This window comes from Nelusetta ayraudi, unplaced genomic scaffold (genome assembly GCF_046127955.1).
Source record: "Nelusetta ayraudi isolate G7.1 ecotype Tasmania unplaced genomic scaffold, CSIRO-AGI_Nayr_v1 ptg000048l, whole genome shotgun sequence".
Lineage (NCBI taxonomy): Eukaryota > Metazoa > Chordata > Actinopteri > Tetraodontiformes > Monacanthidae > Nelusetta > Nelusetta ayraudi.
The window spans coordinates 5,703,671-5,721,795 of NW_027466098.1; the positions used below are offsets into that span (position 1 = coordinate 5,703,671).

At 47.3% G+C, this 18,125-nt stretch overlaps 1 protein-coding gene across 2 annotated transcripts in view; it reads left to right on the top strand.

Annotated features, from left to right (window-relative positions):
- Positions 1-18,125, top strand: part of ulk2 (unc-51 like autophagy activating kinase 2) — a 33,524-nt gene that overhangs the window by 7,235 nt on the left and 8,164 nt on the right. Inside the window, exons 4-16 of one of the 2 annotated variants that reach the window (XM_076035880.1) lie at positions 4,870-4,902; positions 6,004-6,040; positions 8,888-9,061; positions 9,454-9,527; positions 9,688-9,789; positions 9,877-9,935; positions 10,037-10,119; positions 10,545-10,595; positions 10,713-10,801; positions 11,226-11,394; positions 12,847-12,904; positions 16,457-16,615; positions 17,952-18,097. In XM_076035880.1, coding sequence (XP_075891995.1) covers positions 4,870-4,902; positions 6,004-6,040; positions 8,888-9,061; positions 9,454-9,527; positions 9,688-9,789; positions 9,877-9,935; positions 10,037-10,119; positions 10,545-10,595; positions 10,713-10,801; positions 11,226-11,394; positions 12,847-12,904; positions 16,457-16,615; positions 17,952-18,097 — 1,234 coding nt within the window. The remainder of the gene's footprint in view (positions 1-4,869; positions 4,903-6,003; positions 6,041-8,887; positions 9,062-9,453; positions 9,528-9,687; positions 9,790-9,876; positions 9,936-10,036; positions 10,120-10,544; positions 10,596-10,712; positions 10,802-11,225; positions 11,395-12,846; positions 12,905-16,456; positions 16,616-17,951; positions 18,098-18,125) is intronic. The other variant, XM_076035881.1, reaches the window with a different exon arrangement.

The following is an 18,125-nucleotide window of genomic DNA, read 5'->3' on the forward strand; positions in this document are numbered from 1 at the left end:
CAGGCACAATAGACGGCTGCTCCTCTTTTCCTTTTCCGTTTTGTTTCTGTCCTTTGCGTGCTTTACTTTTTGTCTTATTTCCCTGTGTTTCCCACACCACCGTCTGGTTTTCGGTCGGCTTCCTCCCACCGCCGTCGGCCGCGTGTTGCCTCATGTTGTTCTAAGCACGTGCAGGGCCGTGACGCGGTTTAACTTGGCAGAACAGGAAATGTGACCCCAGTTGAAATACAGCTGTCTAGACGCATCTAACTGCTAGAAATCATTTGATACGGCAAGAGGCCCGACCTGTGACTCTGGTGTTTTTTCCCCCTTTTTTCCACTCTGTGGTCTATGAACTTGCTGAATTCAAGTTGTTGCTTTAAGCTGTCAATATTTGTGTTGAAAAGTTTTAGTCACAAGTTGTTCAACCCTGTAAGTGACCTTTGCTGCTCAGCCGATATTTGCTGATTGTCTGAGCTTTTCAAGATGTTTATGCTTTCACCAAGACTAAATGGGTGACCCACTTTACTGTCCAATAGTGCCGACCCATAAACCCACACCTCCGATAGGAGTCTTTCAGAGATCTGCTGCCAGTAAGAGGCAACAGTTTATGTCTGCGGCCTCTTTGAACAAAGCCAACGTAAAAGCTGGAATGTGACTCTGCCGGCCTGGGTCGTCCATGACACGGAGTGATCGGAACATTGTGCCGCTTTAGGAGCAGGCAGGTGGTAATAAAAGACGTCCTTTGTAAAAACAAGGGTGACATAACAAGACAGGGCACAGAATGTGTCGTGTGCTGTGTGCGTTTCATGTTGTGCCAAAATGCTGCATAACATCAGGAAGTTGTTATGTTCTTATATGTGAGTTGTGCAATGGAAGGCTGTGTCGGTTGGCAATTAGTAAAAAAAAAAATAAAAAAAACCCAGCAGCCTGCAGGTTTTTTAATTTCTGAAGTCATTAATACACGCAACACCTGGGAAATAACAGTAATTTGAATTTGTACATTTTATTGGGTGTGAACATGCCTTTCAGTGTGATCTAATCACCCCAGCTCATTAAATCCACTTTTTCAGCTTTTCTGTCTAGATTTTCTTGATGCACAAAATGGAAAGTTTGATTCTTTTTGGAACTTTTTGGAACTTTTTAATTCTTCTGATGTATTTGTCGACACAATATTAAACGTCCCAAAATGTGCTAAAGAACAATGGATAGAAGCAAGTCGAAGTTAGCAGCGCATCCATTAGCTTAAACACTTTCCTTAAATGCTGGTCATGCTGTTGGGTGACGCAGCTTCCCTAAAGAAGTTTGACCCGGCCACTGCAAACAGGATGAACCAGATGCCCCCGTTACATTCAGGAGGTGGGGGGATGGTGGCTCAGTTATAGAATGTTTAGTTTGCCAGCGAGTCTAAAGAACATTATGTTCCACTGGGGAGGGGAACCTCTCGCTCCCGCTCTCTCTCTATGTCCATGTCTCTGATTGCAAACAAACATCTTGATTACCCAACTACAACTTAGTTTACTTTTTTGTGGTTGTGGTTAGCATTAGCTTTGTTGGGCTGGCTAAGGTTATGAGCGCTATTCTCATAAAAGTATTCTCTCATTTAATGTCCACACGACGATACTATTCTGTCTCTTTTAGGCATCGTGCTCAGTGATTACCGTAATACCTGGTGTACAAGTGGAAATCGAGTGTCTGTTGGCTCGACCGCTTTTATAGAATTGTTGGTTGGCTTGACTGCAGTGAATTCCTCCCCCGGTTGGGAGAGATGTAAACAGAGCGTCTGGAAGGCACATTCTCATATGCGCCTGTAATAAATATGCCATTTAATGATATTAAATGAGACACTTGCTTATTCACCATTACGAGGGGACACTGCGTCAAAAGCTTGACAGTTGTCATGAAATTTCGTGATAATGTTCACGTAAAAAGGCGAAACTTTCACGAAATAACATGATAGTTGTTCCGTGAAAATTATAGTTTCGCGTTGTAACGTGAAAATGATCACGTAAAAACGTGATAACCGAGTACTACCCCCCCCCCCCCCCGTCTGGCGGCAATGCGCTTACGTACTGCTTTCTAGACATTCGGCCAACTGGAACGGCAACTTCGGGTGGGTGGGGAGAGGGGTTGCTCGCGACTGCTCGCCGAAGCACGCGGTGTGCTCCACTCACGTGACCCTCATCTGCGCGCTCTGAAACTCAAAACACTGTTGTTTTTTTTTTGTCGTTGTTGTTGTTTTTTAACGCGGCTGAAATCCCACTTTTAGCCTGGCGGCGTTGCGTTCAATTGCGCGACCAAGCGTCGTAGCGTTTAACCCACACTTTAGCTAAGCATTTAACGTCTTGCGAAACTAACAAACAATCATCCAGCTAAATTGGAGGGGGGGGGGGGAAAAGCCCCAGCGAAAACACGTCATTATCCAACAGTGAGCGCTGACCTCGGTGTCCTCGGGCGGCTCATAATGAACGTTTTCCTGCCGCTGGTGGCGTCATGTGACTTGGCAGGCGTGGGCTTCACGCAGTTATGTCACATTGACTGCGAGATGTCGCCGGTTTACTCGGAATACCCTGGATTACACTTGACGTGGGGGGAGAATGTTTAACTCCCACCCGTCCACGGCAACCGCCCCCCAACCTCCTCCCGTGTATTATTACATAACCATGTGGTGCCGGAGTCACCGTGTGATGCAAGAACGGCAGAGCTGAACCAAGTTGTTTTGTTTATGTTGCGATTAATGCCAATGTTTTGGTACTGGCTGTTTCTTTTCTTTTCTTTCTTTCTTTTTTTTTTTTTTAATAACTGATGATAATAAAGCCCTGTCATCTGTTTGTCCAGCCTGCAGATCCGGCGCTGAGCAAGAAAAAAAAAAAAAAAAAGCTCATAAAAAGCATGATAAGGATTGTGATTGGCAGAGAGTCAAATTATGTTATTGCATTTTTTTTTTCTTTCTTTACTCTTATGATTACGGATCCCAGCCAAGCCCGGTTTCCAAAGTCTGCGCATTTTCAACAAATTCAAACCGAATGCACGAGGGTCCAGTAGCTGCGCTGAAATACAAAACCAGACAAAAAACCTCCTTGTAAATAGTTTCCAGTGTCACTTTCACAACCGTCAGGCCTGCTGGTCCTGTTTTTATTTTATTTTATTTTTTTGGGGGTGGGTTGGGGGGGGGGTGGTGGTGGTGGTGAGGGTCCATGGAACAAAAGCAGCCCTTGTAGCTGAGCCGTCACCACCTGCCTCTTGAAATTCATCTCGCTGCTCTGCAAGTAAAGCAACGGGACCAAGCTGACAACACACACACACACACACACACACACACACACACACACACACACACACACACACACACACACAAAGTTTCTCTTGAGCACTTTTTCTCAGAAGCGCTCTGCTTGTTTGTTGACGCTGGTTGGTGTTTACGCCCCCTCTGTTCTCCCCACCCAGCACAGCACTGGTCGCTCTAGTTTTGGTGATTGTGCAACGTGTGTCATATATCACAGACGTGTGTGTGTGTGTGTGTGTGTGTGTGTGTGTGTGTGTGTGTGTGTGTGTGTGTGTGTGTGTGTGTGTGTGTGTGTGTGTGTGTTGAGATGAACACCGACTTATTCATTAGCCATTGGAGACCTTTGACCCCTGCAATCCCCCCTCCCACTCAAAGCTCCCTCCTCCCCACAGTCTGTTCTGAACAAAGCATCCTCTCATTATGTAATCCCTCTCTACCCCCCTCAACACACACACACACACACACACACACACACACACACACACACATGCACACATGCAAACATGTACAGTTGTAGTGGAAACTGCCCCCTCCCTGAACCAGCACCAGCACCGCCACCTGCTCCAACTCGATGGGATTGGAAAAGGCAGAGCTTCTTACCAACCTGGCAACCAAGCCCATTAGCCCGGGGTCACACGCCGGGTCACTCTTCGCACGCGGTGGCACACAGCTGTGGCTCACGGTTCGGGGGCCGGCGAGTCACCTTACCTGGCGTCCGCTCATGTATAGGATCGTTTGGAAACTGTGCTAAATACAGCTTTCTCATTGGTGCCAGGGAAGTTGGAGGATGACAGGGTTTTTTTGCCTTTGTCCAATGTGCACAGATGAAATAGCAAAGAAGCGCAAACTATGAACAGATGATTCCCAAATTGATTCTATCTATAATTGATTGTCTCTTATAAGAAGCAGCAGGCGTTATTTATTATTTTAGTATTATTTAGTGTAGGGCTGGTTACTTGCATTACGAACCTTCCAAAAGTGTTGTTTGGAGTTGGATGGATGGATGGATGGATGGATGGATGGATGGATGGATGGATGTACTTTATTGATCTCAAATTGGGAAACTACACTGTTGGAGCACTAAAAAAACAACCCAAAACAAAATAAGCTATACAGTAATTACCATAGAGTGAATCCAACTAGAACAAACGGGAGCAAAATGGTGACCTGTTCATTTTATGTGGTTTTGTTTGTTTTTTTTGCCGCTTTGAGGCTTTTCCTCCAGCATAATCACATAATCCAATAAACACAGAAATAAGTGTGAACACGGCTTAATCCCAGCGAACGCAACTGTAAACCTTTATTGAGGCCAGTATTTCACCATTTCATGATTAAATAGTATATGCACCAGTGTGTAAGACGATGCTCTTCAATATTCTATACATCTGTTACTAATGCAGTAGTCTACAGGGTTGATGGTGTATTTTCACATCATGAAACATGTGTTTGGACTCGTCTCGGTTCTCATAAATAGCTAGCTAGCGCTGGAGCCGTTTGTTGTTGTGAATATTTCCCCAGTTGCTGTTTACTCACGACCACTGGCAGCTGCGCTGTAGCTGCAGTAGCGGCTGTAACTGATGCTGTTTTCTTTTTTTCTCTTCTAGGAAACGCCAAACTCTGTTTTCCTCGTCATGGAGGTAAGTTTTGGGCACGTGAGCTGCTGGGATATTTCTTGACTCGCAACTTGTGTGTCCTTCACACACGCTGACACGTGTGCCGGAATATGTTTGTTTGTTTGTTTGTTAGTTTGTTGGTCACCGCGGATGATTCTAGAAATGAGTGCAGCTGTTGCACCAAGTAATGTTCCACACTCGTCATGGAGCCAACACTCACACCCAACGTTTTGTACTTTCCCCTCTTCTTCCCCGTCTATTTTTGTTCTTTTTTTCCCCCCTCTGTGTTTTGCTCCCTGCCTCAGCTTGCTGACAACCTGACTCTTGGCACCGCGTCCAACTCCCCCCCCTAAATTTCGCAACCGCTCAGCTGGCTGCAGCGTCGAATAGAAACCGTGACTCCTCCTCGAGCCTCAAGTTACTCCTAAAAAACACATGCCCAAGTTTTCTAGGAATGGCGTTCTGAAAAGTCCCCCCCCTCCCACCCTCCACCGCTGCACCTCCACCCTGTTCTTTTCGGTCCAAGTTGACAGAATTCCTTGTAATATCTGTTTTTCTCTGCATTGGTTGATAAGTACTTCTACTACTTTTAACTCTTCCAAAAAATATGTAGTTGAACAAGCAAAACACTCTGAATTATCAATAGAGTGAAAAGAAAAGAGTGAGTGCATTAAAATAGCGACAATTTTTATCAAAAGAGGAAGAAGAACAGAAAACAGGAATGCTTGAAAAAAAAACAAAACTTCCGGATGCAATGCAGTACATCACAAATGCACGAGAAACTCCCCCCCCCCCCCCCCCCCCCCCACCACTGTATGTTTCTGTAATACATTTATATACATAGCGCAGTGATACCAAAGCTTCATTTTTAAACGCTGCATACTTCAGTCGCTCACTGCCTTCAACACAGTCAAACTGCAGCAGATATACAGCTTCCTCTTGCCGCCTCTCAGTGTTGCGTTGCGTCCGGCGGCCTTTTCACAGCTTCTCAAAAAAGTGGCGTCGTTACCGCTACTAGCGGAAAAGGTCCCAAATGCGGCTCGCCGAGTGCCTTTTCATCAACATGTGCTTGATGTTGTTTCCACCTGCGTTTTCATGACAGTTGTTTGTGTCCTTTTCACACAGTACTGCAACGGAGGTGATCTTGCTGATTACCTACAAGGTAAGCAAAGCTGAGTTATGACACTGTGTGCGCACGTGTGTGTGTGCACTGCTGATATGTGTACCTCTGATGTATTGGTGCTGGAAGACAAATCTTTCTCACACTGGATCCGTGGTTTGATATAATGCCATTTGCAAATCGCAAAAATCTTTGATAGTGGACCTCATGTACAAGGCGGTGAACTGGACTTGTGCGCCTTCTGGTTCACACTCACTCACTGCCACTATTTTACACACTGACGATGCTAAACGCAAGAAATGAACAGGAAACAGAAAGTTATCCACTAGCCAAAATATATGAAGACAATTTAGAATAAATCGGTAAATCAGTCTTTTAGCTGAAAGACTCTGTGTGTTTTTTATATTAACAACTAAAACCGTATTGGTATGTTTTACATTTCATATTCAGATTTACACTATTGCAATAGAATAAAGCCAAAACAAGTCTATTTTTGCACAACAACTCATGTGGTAGATGTTTAAATCCATCACACAGCGCTAGGTTTTCTTTTCCCAGCCTTAATGTGCATCATTTACTCATGCATGTTTTCTTATACGCGGGACTATCCCAGAGTGCACAAAGAGCCTGTTTCTCCATGAGGGGTTCTTTGTGTGACTTGACATTAGTTCTGCCGCTAGTGTGCGTAGGCCACCGCTCTCCATGGAGCGCGGGGAGCAGGCATTTGCACAGTCGCGGGTTTGTTCCTCGCAGCAGAGCGACAAGTCGACTTTGTGACGATGAAGATTTCTTGATCTGAAGCCGAATCGATCCGGAGCCAAACTGAAGGGCAACGTCCTGGTCGGAGACCCGTTTTAATTGAACACCCTAGCCGCAAGTTCTTGTTACCTCCGGGGTGTAGTGTTAAAGTCTGCGGCCTCACAGGCTCCTCCAAGTGTCTCTGTGACCGCGACGCTCTAACGTTACAGCTGATGCAACCAGAATGTCGAGTTTCGCGTTTGTTTTTTCTAGCGAAGATAACTCTCAGGGCCATTAAGTTCAAATTACTGGAAGGCGTCGTGATAGTGACACTCCCTTGCGTTGCTGCAAACATACCTATCCTGCTTTCGGGTTGGCCACCTCTCAGTTCCAGCTCCACCAGAGTACAAGAGCTAAAGAATGAACGACAATACTTTATATATAATAGCTTTGTTTATTTGGTCTTTGTAAGAATAAACAACACAATAATTTGTTTTGTGTGCTTTTAATGAGGCCAAACCTTATAAAACACAAAAACAGAGTAAAATGTTAAGGGTGTCCAAAAACTTTTTTCCACTTTTTTTGTCTGCGTGGAAACAACTAAAACACCCTGTGACAATAATGTGTATTGGCACACCACTATCTGTCAACGTTTCCCTAAAAACGGCTTGTTTTCAATCTTCCTGAAGGCTGCGTGGCAGCTTTATCCATAAAGCGTCTTCAACTTTTCACCGTCATTACCGCCTCTTTTAATAAAGCAGAACCATTCTGCTTGTGTAATCTTAAGCCGCGGCAGGTGAGTGGCAGTTTGCCAGTTGCGCACCTCCGATAAGCTCGGGTGATCATTAAAAACCGATTCGGGACGCACCGCCGGAGCGGCTCCCTCATCTCCGGCCCTTTTACAAAACGTACCTTCCCGACGCATTTCGTCAAGACTCCTCGGTCACCGGGTCGTCTTCGTCTTGTTGTGTCACGCCCGTGCTTTGCAACGCTGCACTGCACTTTCGCCACGCTGGCGCCACGGCGGGCGTTGATTGCGTAGGCCCGCGCTCACCTCAAAGGCTGAGAGCCGCCTGGCGAAATCCAGCGTCGCCGGTCTCATCGATCGCCCCGCTTGGCGCGGCCCGTTGGGGGACGAGGAGGCAGAGGGCGAGCATTCCCCCCCCCCCCCCCTAAAAAAACTCCCTCTAGATTAATGTCGATAAGCTGGGCAGTTTGATCTGCGCCTACGCTGTAATCACAAACGGCTCCATCAAGCCGGTGGATTGGGGGGCAGAGAGCAGAATCCTCTTAGTCACACATCGGATTAGACTTGTTCACAACTACCACAAGGGGAGGTAGGTGTGTGTGTGTGTGTGTGTGGGGGGAGGGGGAATTAGGGCCTTGACTCCCTCGATTTGCGACATTTACTGTGCGATCGTTAGCGCTAGGCGCTGATTTATTAGCCTTAATCAAAGTGACCGGGTCTGTAGGTACAAAAGCGGCCGTAAACCGTCGAATGTTTTTCACTGCGTTCTGGTTTTACCTCTGCATCTGGATCAATAGGTCGGTCCTCAGACCTCTGGCAGGAAAAAGATGAGCTGACTCTGAGCGCAGCGCCACAGGGGACTCCTGAGAGTGACGCCATCAACGCGCTCGATCGGGAATCTTTGCGCTCCAACGATCCAACGCACCTCCTTTGTTCCCTTTTCTTAACGCCTCCTTCCTCCCCGTGAGGATTAGTTTGGCTGCCTGTCAGCGGCTGGGCCGTTGATCAGGCTCATGTAGTTTTTACTCAATCCCAATTAATGTCGTTAAATATTTTTTTTTGCGCGTGTGTCTTTCAAAAGATGTGGCTGAATCAGAGGCGCGCAAAGAAATAGAAATGATTTTCCAGTTTATTGCTAATAAGACAAAATCAGAAAACTAAATTCTTGAACTCTCGTGCTCTGGACGTGTTGCAAAGGGACGTCATGTTGCCGAAACACGCACTTCCGAGCTGGATGGAGCAGTGCACGTGCAGCGCGAGCGATCACCTTTGGCGACTGCACTAAAACAATCTGCGCACAGAGACGTAAAAATGATTCTTGGCGCAGTGCAGATGACAAAGCGTACCCGGTCTGCAGAGTCCTCATCCGTCATTTTCACAAATCTTTTCGTCTCCTCCTGCAGCCAAGGGGACGCTGAGGGAGGACACGCTGAGAGTCTTCCTCCAGCAGATTGCTGCGGCCATGCGCATCCTCAACAGCAAAGGAATCATCCACCGCGACCTGAAGCCTCAGAACATCCTGCTGTCGTACGCCGGCCGCAAGAAGTCCAACATCAGCGGCATCCGCATCAAAATAGGTGAGGGAGGGGGGAAAAAATCTGTCAAATTTTTAAAAATTCAGAATTGTCATTATAAAATCTAATTATATTTTAATGCTACATAATTCTACTTGCACCGAATGTGCTCTGAGATTTTGACTTCTAGCTCTTTGAGTATATTTACATTCACGCCGTCTCTCTGTTGAATTCATATTTTTCCTCCTACTTGTCAAATTTTCACCTTGGCTGAAAAAAAACCAGGGCGCTTCCCTTCAGTTTCTCAGCTCTGTCAAGCGTGTGCTATTGTTGCCAGTGTTTGCCCCTCCACATCCCCAGGCGTCCACCAGAGTCTAACAATAGCGGTGTGTGATATGGGTGATAATAGTCTGTGTCCTGACTGACCGGTGAGACCCCTGCTCCTCTCTTCCCAGCTGACTTCGGCTTTGCGCGGTACCTCCAGAGCAACATGATGGCCGCCACGCTATGTGGGTCACCCATGTACATGGTCAGTATGTGTTCTGTTTTTGTTTGTTTTTTTTTACCCCCTATACGTGTCTAGTTTTGCTGCGGTGCTCATAAAAAATGTGACCCCCTCCCCCGTCAGCAGTTCTCTGTTAAATAACACCCTCGGCACCATCCTCACCCGCACCCTTTGCTCCCCTCAGGCCCCAGAGGTCATCATGTCGCAGAATTACGACGCCAAGGCCGACCTGTGGAGCATAGGGACGGTCATCTACCAGTGTCTGGTCGGCAAGCCGCCCTTCCAGGTTAGTATCACGCACAACAGACTTCTCACGTTGCTGTCGAACGCCTTCCCAGACGTGCCGTCCGACGCCTGAGCTCATGTTTTGCAGGCCAGCAGCCCTCAAGACCTGAGGATGTTCTACGAGAAGAACAAGAATCTGCAACCCGTGTAAGCAGCCAAATCCCGAGAATGTGAAAACCGAGTGACTTGTTTCACCGTCGCTCAGGCGTTGATGCCCCTCCTCCTCCTCTTGCTCTCTTTTTACCCAGCATCCCCCGGGAAACGTCCTCGCAGCTCGGCGACCTTCTGCTTGGCCTGCTGCAGAGAAACCAGAAAGACAGGATGGATTTTGGTGAGTGGTGATGAAGCGACTTTTAAATGTCCTCCACCTTTGGCAGTTGAATTTATAACAGGTTACTTTGCTCTCACTGCTTTATTCTTGATACGCAAACACACATTTCTAAAAACTAAAGATGTGTTTAAGGTATTTCTACTTGAATTCAACTTCCAATAAATATTCCTGCAGTATTGCGAAACGCTGCTGAATGTCTAATCTTAATATATCTCTGACTTTATGAATTTTTGTGATGCGTTAATATTGTTCTATTATCACTTCTCTTGATTATTACCTTGTTTCAATATCTGTTTTTGACAGAAAACCTGACTTTATTGTTACTTGCTCGTCTGTAAAGATTGGATAATTGAAATTTGAAAGAAAAAAAAAATGCCCTCAACCTCCAGCTCTCTAATCGAGTCCTCTGATCTTCCCATGCGCAGACACATTTTTCAGCCATCCCTTCCTGGAGTCTTTGGCCAGCATTAAAAAATGTAAGCGCCGAGGTCGGCCTCCCAATAAAAGTGACTTTTTCCCGAAACCTTTCCCACGCTTTCCCGTCAGCCGACTGACTTGAAAACGCGACTAATCCTTGTATTTATTCCCCTCAGCCTGTCCGGTGCCGGTTCCCAGCACCTCCAACGCAGCCGCGGACAGTTCCTGTGGCAGCTCCCCATGCATACGCTACAGTTCCCCCCCTGTGAGTTGGACTTTCCTTTGAATAGATGTACTATTAGAGGGGATTGCACACTTGATTTTTTTTTTTCGTGTGTGTGGCTGTCCTGCTCTTCCCAAGAACAAACGGTGCCTGAAATTTAAGGAAAAAAAAAAAATCACAAACACTGACATCTTCTTCCTTCCTTGTTTTATTTGCTGTAATAACTATGCCGACTAGTAATTTACTATTGGCTTTAACAAAGCACAGCAGTTCACTTCATCCCCCAGCAGCAGTGGGAATGCCGCGCAGGTCCATTTCCCAGCATGTCTGCGTACTCGGTAGCGGCGTGATTGCATTAGTCAGATGGTCAGCGCTGCCCTGCCTGGAAGCCTTTAATTGCATTGCATTCAGGAGACACAATGCATTCTAATCTGCCCTCTCCCGCTCTCGTCTTCCTTCCTCGCAGTCACTCCCAGACATGCAGACACTCGCGGAAGACGGTCTGTCGTCCCCACCCCTGGGTCCGCCCAACTTCCTGCAGCTGTCCAAGGAGTCTGCAGGAAGCACCAGCAGTAAGAACTCGTCCTGTGACACTGACGACTTTGTCCTGGTGCCTCACATCTCCGCCGACAGCTGTGAGTGCCAACCTATACTGAAAAGATGTGTTGTTTTACTCACGTGTGTGTGTGTGCGTGTATGTGTGTGCCTTACCCTCCTTCCAAGTGGCTCAGCTGCATCACAGCTTTGAAAAAAATGCTTGAATACCAAGTCTAGAAAATATGGTAAAAGCTTATCACAAGATCAAAGGTGATTGGTTTCTGGTGTCTTGATTTTAAGCTTGCAGCTAAAACTGCTGCTAAGGAACTTCCACACATGTCATCATGGGATGGATTCATCAGGTAGAACAGACCCCTGACTAGGGGAGGTATCAGGGAGGTGTCAGTGCCCTCTGTGACATCACAAAGGACCAATATTCAGAAATTGTGTGTGTTTTAGCGTTTGCTTTCTCAACAGTGGAACAAACAACAAAGGTGAGAGGTTGATTTTTCTCAGTTGTGAATACTTGACTGAGATTAGTGCAGTATATTATTGTAAAACAAGTGGGGAAAATGAACAATGTGTTACAAGAGGAGACATTCACGAGTAGTTTAGCATCCATTTTTTTCCTTTTGCATCCAGTGTGTTACTAATCAACTGTGGTTGCTAAACAGGAGCATGTGATGTGTACCGCTAACTCGTGATAACTCACTGAGGAGCCTTGTTAATTTACTTCCTATATCCGTTGTACATTGCAAGTCACAGCTTTTCCACTTAAGATTTAGTTTTATACACAATCCCAATCTGTATCTCCGTCTTGAAACATTATTTTCAACCATGGATGTTGCCAACTTGCCATATGAAGCACAGCTATAGGTGGATATATATTTTTTTAGACTTTGGATGTCCTGCCGTCTAAATGTAGCCGTGTAATCAAATATGGCTGTCGACTGTTGCTGTGACATAAAGGTCATTTCGACTTGTTCCGTCAGTGTGTCTGTATGGCTTCTCTCCTGGCACTCCAGCTTCCTCCCACAGTCCAAAAACATGCACGTGTGGTGACCCGGGATCTCTAACGTTGCCTTAGGAGGGAGTGCGAGTGGTTGTTCTTCTTTTCACGTGGCCCCTGCGATAAACCGGCCACTTGTCCGGGGTGTGCTGATGGATGTGAACAGATGAATGAATGATCGAATGAACGATACGCCAAAAATAAGACGGCACATGAAAAGATCGCGTTTATTAACCGGCGACGCACACGCGGCACACCTGTCACCGAATCCACCAAAGCCAGTCAATTAGACAGCTGCGAAGCATCTCTAGCTGTAATTGTAGACTGCGGCCCTCAAACAGTAGCCACGCACACTTAACCCCTATACTGGTAAAATGAGCCCCCGGTGCTCTGCACCTGCTGCACTTACATCCACCTGCCACCCCTCCACTGAGTGCTGAAGGTGTCATTTGAGTGGCATCTAATAACCTAATTGATGCTGGAGTCCCCCCCCCCCCCCTCTATTTGGATATAGCCAATCTTTGCTCTCTTTCCTCCTCAGATGACCAGCCAATGGGAGGAGGGCGCAGGGCCTCCAGTGAGTTCCTCATGTGTGGAGGGTGAGTCCAGGGCCTTTACTCTTCCTTTTTCACGCTTCACCTTTCAATTTTACTTTGCCTTTTTTATGAAGATACTGTATATTCAAACATGAGACAAATGGCATCCTACATTGAGCCACCTCCATACAAGTAATAAATAATATTAGTATTTAACAAATTATGCAAATACAGTAGTCCATAATGTTTAGATAGTGATCGGCAGTAAGCCTGTATTATCAGGAACCCAGTTAAACGCCGCTAGTAAGGACCTTCACCAACTTCACTGCAGTCTTAAATAGGTCTTAAAGGAACAAAATAAGAATGTGAACTTGTGTGATCTTCTTTTAGATGTCTCTGTACAGAAACCCTGATGGTTAATTAAAGCTTGTAATGACGAGACAGGCATGTGGAAAACATTAGCTTGGCCACTGGGTACCTCTTCTGCTCACATAATAAGTAGCCAGTTACATTACAGTTACGAGTTGCGGTTGAGCTAAAATCTGATATTGCACATCTTTTGTTTGTTTTCTTTGGCCAAATTTGAAATGATCACGGGGGGAAAATAGGAGCTGTGAGCAGCTGTTCAAACATCGCAGATACTGGTGTTGTGTTGTTGTTGTTGTTGTTGTTGCAGCTCCACTCGCAGCCTCGAGGTTCTTTTTCGAGCGTGCTCAGTCACACCGTCACGTCTTCCTGTCCCTCCTTTGTTTTCCCACTTTCACTATTTCTGGAACTGTGACGACCGGCAAGAACAGGCCCCTCCCCTCTGGCTTCTCGCCAAAATCTCACACAAAGTCATCGTCCTTTTTGTTGTGCCTGTGAATTCTTCCGCCAGCTCCCCCCCTGCCCCAGAAATCCACACAATTATGGAGTTATGAGTCAGACCGTGACCAAAACAACAAGGTGGCGCTGCGCTAAACACGGCGCCTGACACCACTGCGGCTGGTCGGGGGGGGGGAGTAAGAATAGACTTGCACGCTCGCCCAAACTCACCTTCAGCGAGTGTGAGAGGCTGTCGCCGCGGCCCCCAGCTGCGTATTAGAGGATCAAAACATGCTCACGTGTGTCGCTGCGGTGACATTGTTGTCACAGTTGGGCCCTCTGCTAATCTGTGTCTGAGATCGTAGATCTGCTTAGCTCACATTATAAGGCTGCTCACAGCTGACACCCGTGTCCAGTGTGGAGTACTGGCTGCCAGTACACCAGTAAGAAAACTAGTCTGAAATCCTCTTAGAGAATTTATTTGAAAATCAGAGGTGTTTAGCATTGATATACACACACAGTGGGGGGGGGGGGGGGGGGGGCACTGACTCATGTCTGCATTGGACTCAGTTGTCACCAGTTTTATGAGATAATGATCTTGAATCCTCTGCCATCATTGTGAGTGCATGAAAGTCAGTCAAGAAGTGCTTGTTGTGCTTAATTATGGTTTAGCACACACAACTAAAGTGTGAATATAATACAAAGATTTGTTTAGAAATATTTTTTACCAAGTTTAAAGCATTGAGCCTCTGTAATGATGGCAGCATATTGCATTGACATTTAAGGCAACAACTGTCAAAGCCATCCCATAATGTGCTCAGCACGTCCTGACTGATTTCCGTGCTGTAGTGATGTTCTTGGAGCATTCCAGCAGATTATTTCATGAAGCTTCTAGTGGAGTTCATTGCACTCAGTGACCTCTGGTGTGCGTTGCTCTGTTAAACGTGTCAATACCTCCGAGTTGCGTCTTTGTTTGAGTTCTTTCTCTCTCTTTGCCTTCCATATGTAGTTTATACCCAAGAACTTTCAAAATATGTTGTAGTTCAACTTTAAATAGATTCCCTGGTTTTCTATCGATATGCGTAAACTCTTAGACTTTTCGAAAACACGTTGAAATGGCGAGTGCGACGGTGTAACTACAGCAGTTTTGAGTCCAGTCAGAAACAAACGGTGGATTTGTTGAGAATCAGTTTTGGCTGGGGAAGCGGCGCTGACGTGGTGATTTTAGTTATCAGCACAGCTAACTCGTGCTAATGGGCCGAAGGGTTTGGGCGGCCACAAAGTTCTCCAACTGCGGGAAAAAAACTCAGCCAAGTCGGTGGCCAACGTCAACAGCCGAACGCTATTTACCCTCGCAGCTGTTTACCATCCTGCTTTTTCGTCACGGCTCGTCGTGTTCCCGCCGCAACCAGACCCCGCTCTCGCTTTTTTTGTTTGCACGTGTGTGAAGCCCCCGAGCGAAACCGGCGCCGCTCCGTTTCCTTCCCTCCGCTGTTCTGCCTCACGACTCTCACTAATCTCAGGCCGTTCTTCCAACGGTTTATTTGCTGCTGTAGCCATCCGCCGGTTTACAAAAGTAGTTTGTACCTGGAAGAGCCAATCGTTTCTCACCATCACAGCCCCCCTCCCAACCCCCCTCCCAGTGAATCAGACCCTAACTCGCGGCCTTGTTCGTCCCCTGTAAGCTCAGGCGAGCAAACTGGGATGATGGAGGAGGAGGAGGAGGAGGAGGAGAGACAAACCAGGGATGAAAGAATGACATGGCAGCCGTGGATGGGACCCATCCCCCCACCCCCACCCCCACCCACACTGCCTGGGCTGTGTGCTAAAAAAAACAAAAAAAAAAAACGGGTCAGCGGAGAGAGCCGACTGATTCTTAGACTTGGGCTCTCTCTTAAAAGCAGCTGCTGGCTGACCTACAAACTTCCTCTCTCCATCGCCATCCAGGGGTCCGCGCCGCCCTCCTTTCCTCTCCTTGTTTAGCAGCGCAGACGGGATCAATAAAGCTTTTTTAGCTCCCGTCATGGGTTTCGGCATCAGATGTCTTTCCGTCATGGACGCACGTGGTCGGCTTGATATCCTTTGCCGTTGCAGGAATCCAGCAAAAACAACACACGCACGCTCGCACGCTCGCACGCTCGCCTTGGTTCCCTGTACCAACGGCTCTCGGCCTCACGTGTTCCCCCCACTCTTCCCTTCTTGCTATTTCAGATCCTCCCAGCACGTTGTTACATAACACTGGTTTTCTGACTGGAGAAGCTCTCTGGCAGCCCTCCGCGCGTAACAACCCCCCCCCCCTCAGTGGGTGACTGGGTCGCGACCCTTTAGCGTTTCAGAACATTTTGTCCCCTCGCAGGACGAACAAAAGAATTCAAATGAGCCGTGCGCCTCTGCGCCTCCCCCTCCTCCTCCCACCGCCTGCCGTACACGTGCGATCGGCTCGCCCCGCCCCCTACACAAGGACTCGGCGTCCCATTGGTGGGCCTGCCTCTGTGTTTACATGGAAGCCCGGCCCACTTCCTGCCCGCTGACTCAGCCCACACGATTCGTCAGCCAGGCTGAACTTCTCTTCCCCCACCTGCCAGTGCAGCCAAAGAAACAAAGACAAAGAAGAAGCACAACAAGGATTCAGCAGTTTATTTCACTCTTCTTTTTTTTTTTATTATCTAAAAAAAAAAAAGTAGCTTTGAGAGAGCTGATATGAGTCGTTATGGGCGTTGACATCCCCGAAGATAATCCGCACACATGGAATTACTGGCACCTTCATGCGGACAGGCTGAAAGCCCCCGTCTTCCCTCTGTGGCTCTGCAGGCAGCCGCAGCCCGCCTCGGCGCCGACCCCCATGGTCTCCCCGCGGGCTGAGACCACGCCGATCCCCGTCCCCACTCAGATCCGAAACTACCAGCGCATCAAGCAGAACCTCTGCAGCAGCCCGACTACCACCGCCGCCGCCATGCACTGCTCGCCCAGGTAAGAGCTCCCCCTGCTGGACTGGAAACGCCTCAACTCTCGCTGTACAGTCGCTATAGCCCGCATTGTTATTTGTTTTAATGTTTTGCTGACGCCGACTTGTGACTCAGGACTCACTCATTATTATTTCGGGGAGTGAATTAGAAAAAGGTGAAACTGATTTCATCAGCCTGATACAAAAAGTTTCACTGGACTTGCGTCAGCCAAGTGCCAGTGTGAGTTTACAACCTCCCAGCCTTGAGCTGGAGGGGAGGGGTTTTTGTTTAGTTTTTTTCCCCACCATCCACCACCACCATGTCAGTGTTCCTCTCCTCTGGCGGTTTGGCGGTTCTGTCAATTCACAGTTTATAAGTATGTGGCTGGTTTTCAGTCCCAAGGGTTTGGCCCTGGTCAGAGTTGGGGAGCAGCTGAGGCAGGTGGAGCTCTACGCTCCCCCCAGCTTGGCCGTGCTCCTTCGTCCAGCTGCTTCCACCCGACCCTACAGACGTCCCGTCTCATCAGCGAGATAAGAGGATTAGCGCTGCCGTGTCCCACTGACTTCATGGCAGACAGACACCTATTCCAGGGTGTCGCACTTACCTGAGACGGGCAGGAATGTCACAGCCTGAACACTTCATCTTACTGAATAAGACCTGTAAACTAAAGTGTGAACTAAAGAAAAGGGAAAGACGCAAGGGGGGAAAAGGAGTCATTTTGGAATGTTGTTGGAACACTTGAGCCCTGCTGTTTACAAACGCATGATTCAGCACTCTGTTGGTTCAGAACTTACTGGCAAAGGTCTTTGCGGCTCTGACTAAATTAATGTTTGCACTGTGGGAACTTCTATCTCTTTTTTTCTGTTTGTTTTTATTCATTTTAAACAGACATAAAAGCAGCAATAAAAGCATGGACAACAAAACTGACACATTTCTCAAAGTGATACAGACAAGGTGTGTGATAGCCATGAGTCACGACTAAAAACACAAACCGTAAACTTCGTACCATAAAAAAGAGAAAGGACGGGGGGGGGGGGGGACGCACATACCGGTACCGGCATTCAAGTACAGTCAAAAGTTTGTTTTCCTGCCAGCCACAAATATTTTTTTCTTTTAACAAAGTACAAAAAAATATTATTGTAAAAAACTTCTAATGCAATTGGAAAGAAGGATAAATATGAAAGAGCAAAGAATAAAGAAGAAGGGTCTGCCAAGGAGTTTTGACATGGAAGAATCTCATTGATTTTGTACAGATTTTTCTGCGTCCCTAATGCCAGCCAGGAAAGCCTGCCTGCCACATTGGGCTAATTTTGCCTTCTCCTGTCTCACACGTTTTCCCACTTGTGTTTGTTTTGCTGAAGGTCTGGCACAGTGAGGCGCTCTAACACGAGCCCCATGGGCTTCCCCAAGGGGCCTTCAGGTTCGCCCAGCTCCGCAGACGTCCCCCCCACCGTCGGAAGGCGCCTCTCCATTGGCAGCTCCCGGCCCTACTCCCCGTCTCCTCTCGGTGAGGAAGGACATGCCCGGACGTGTTC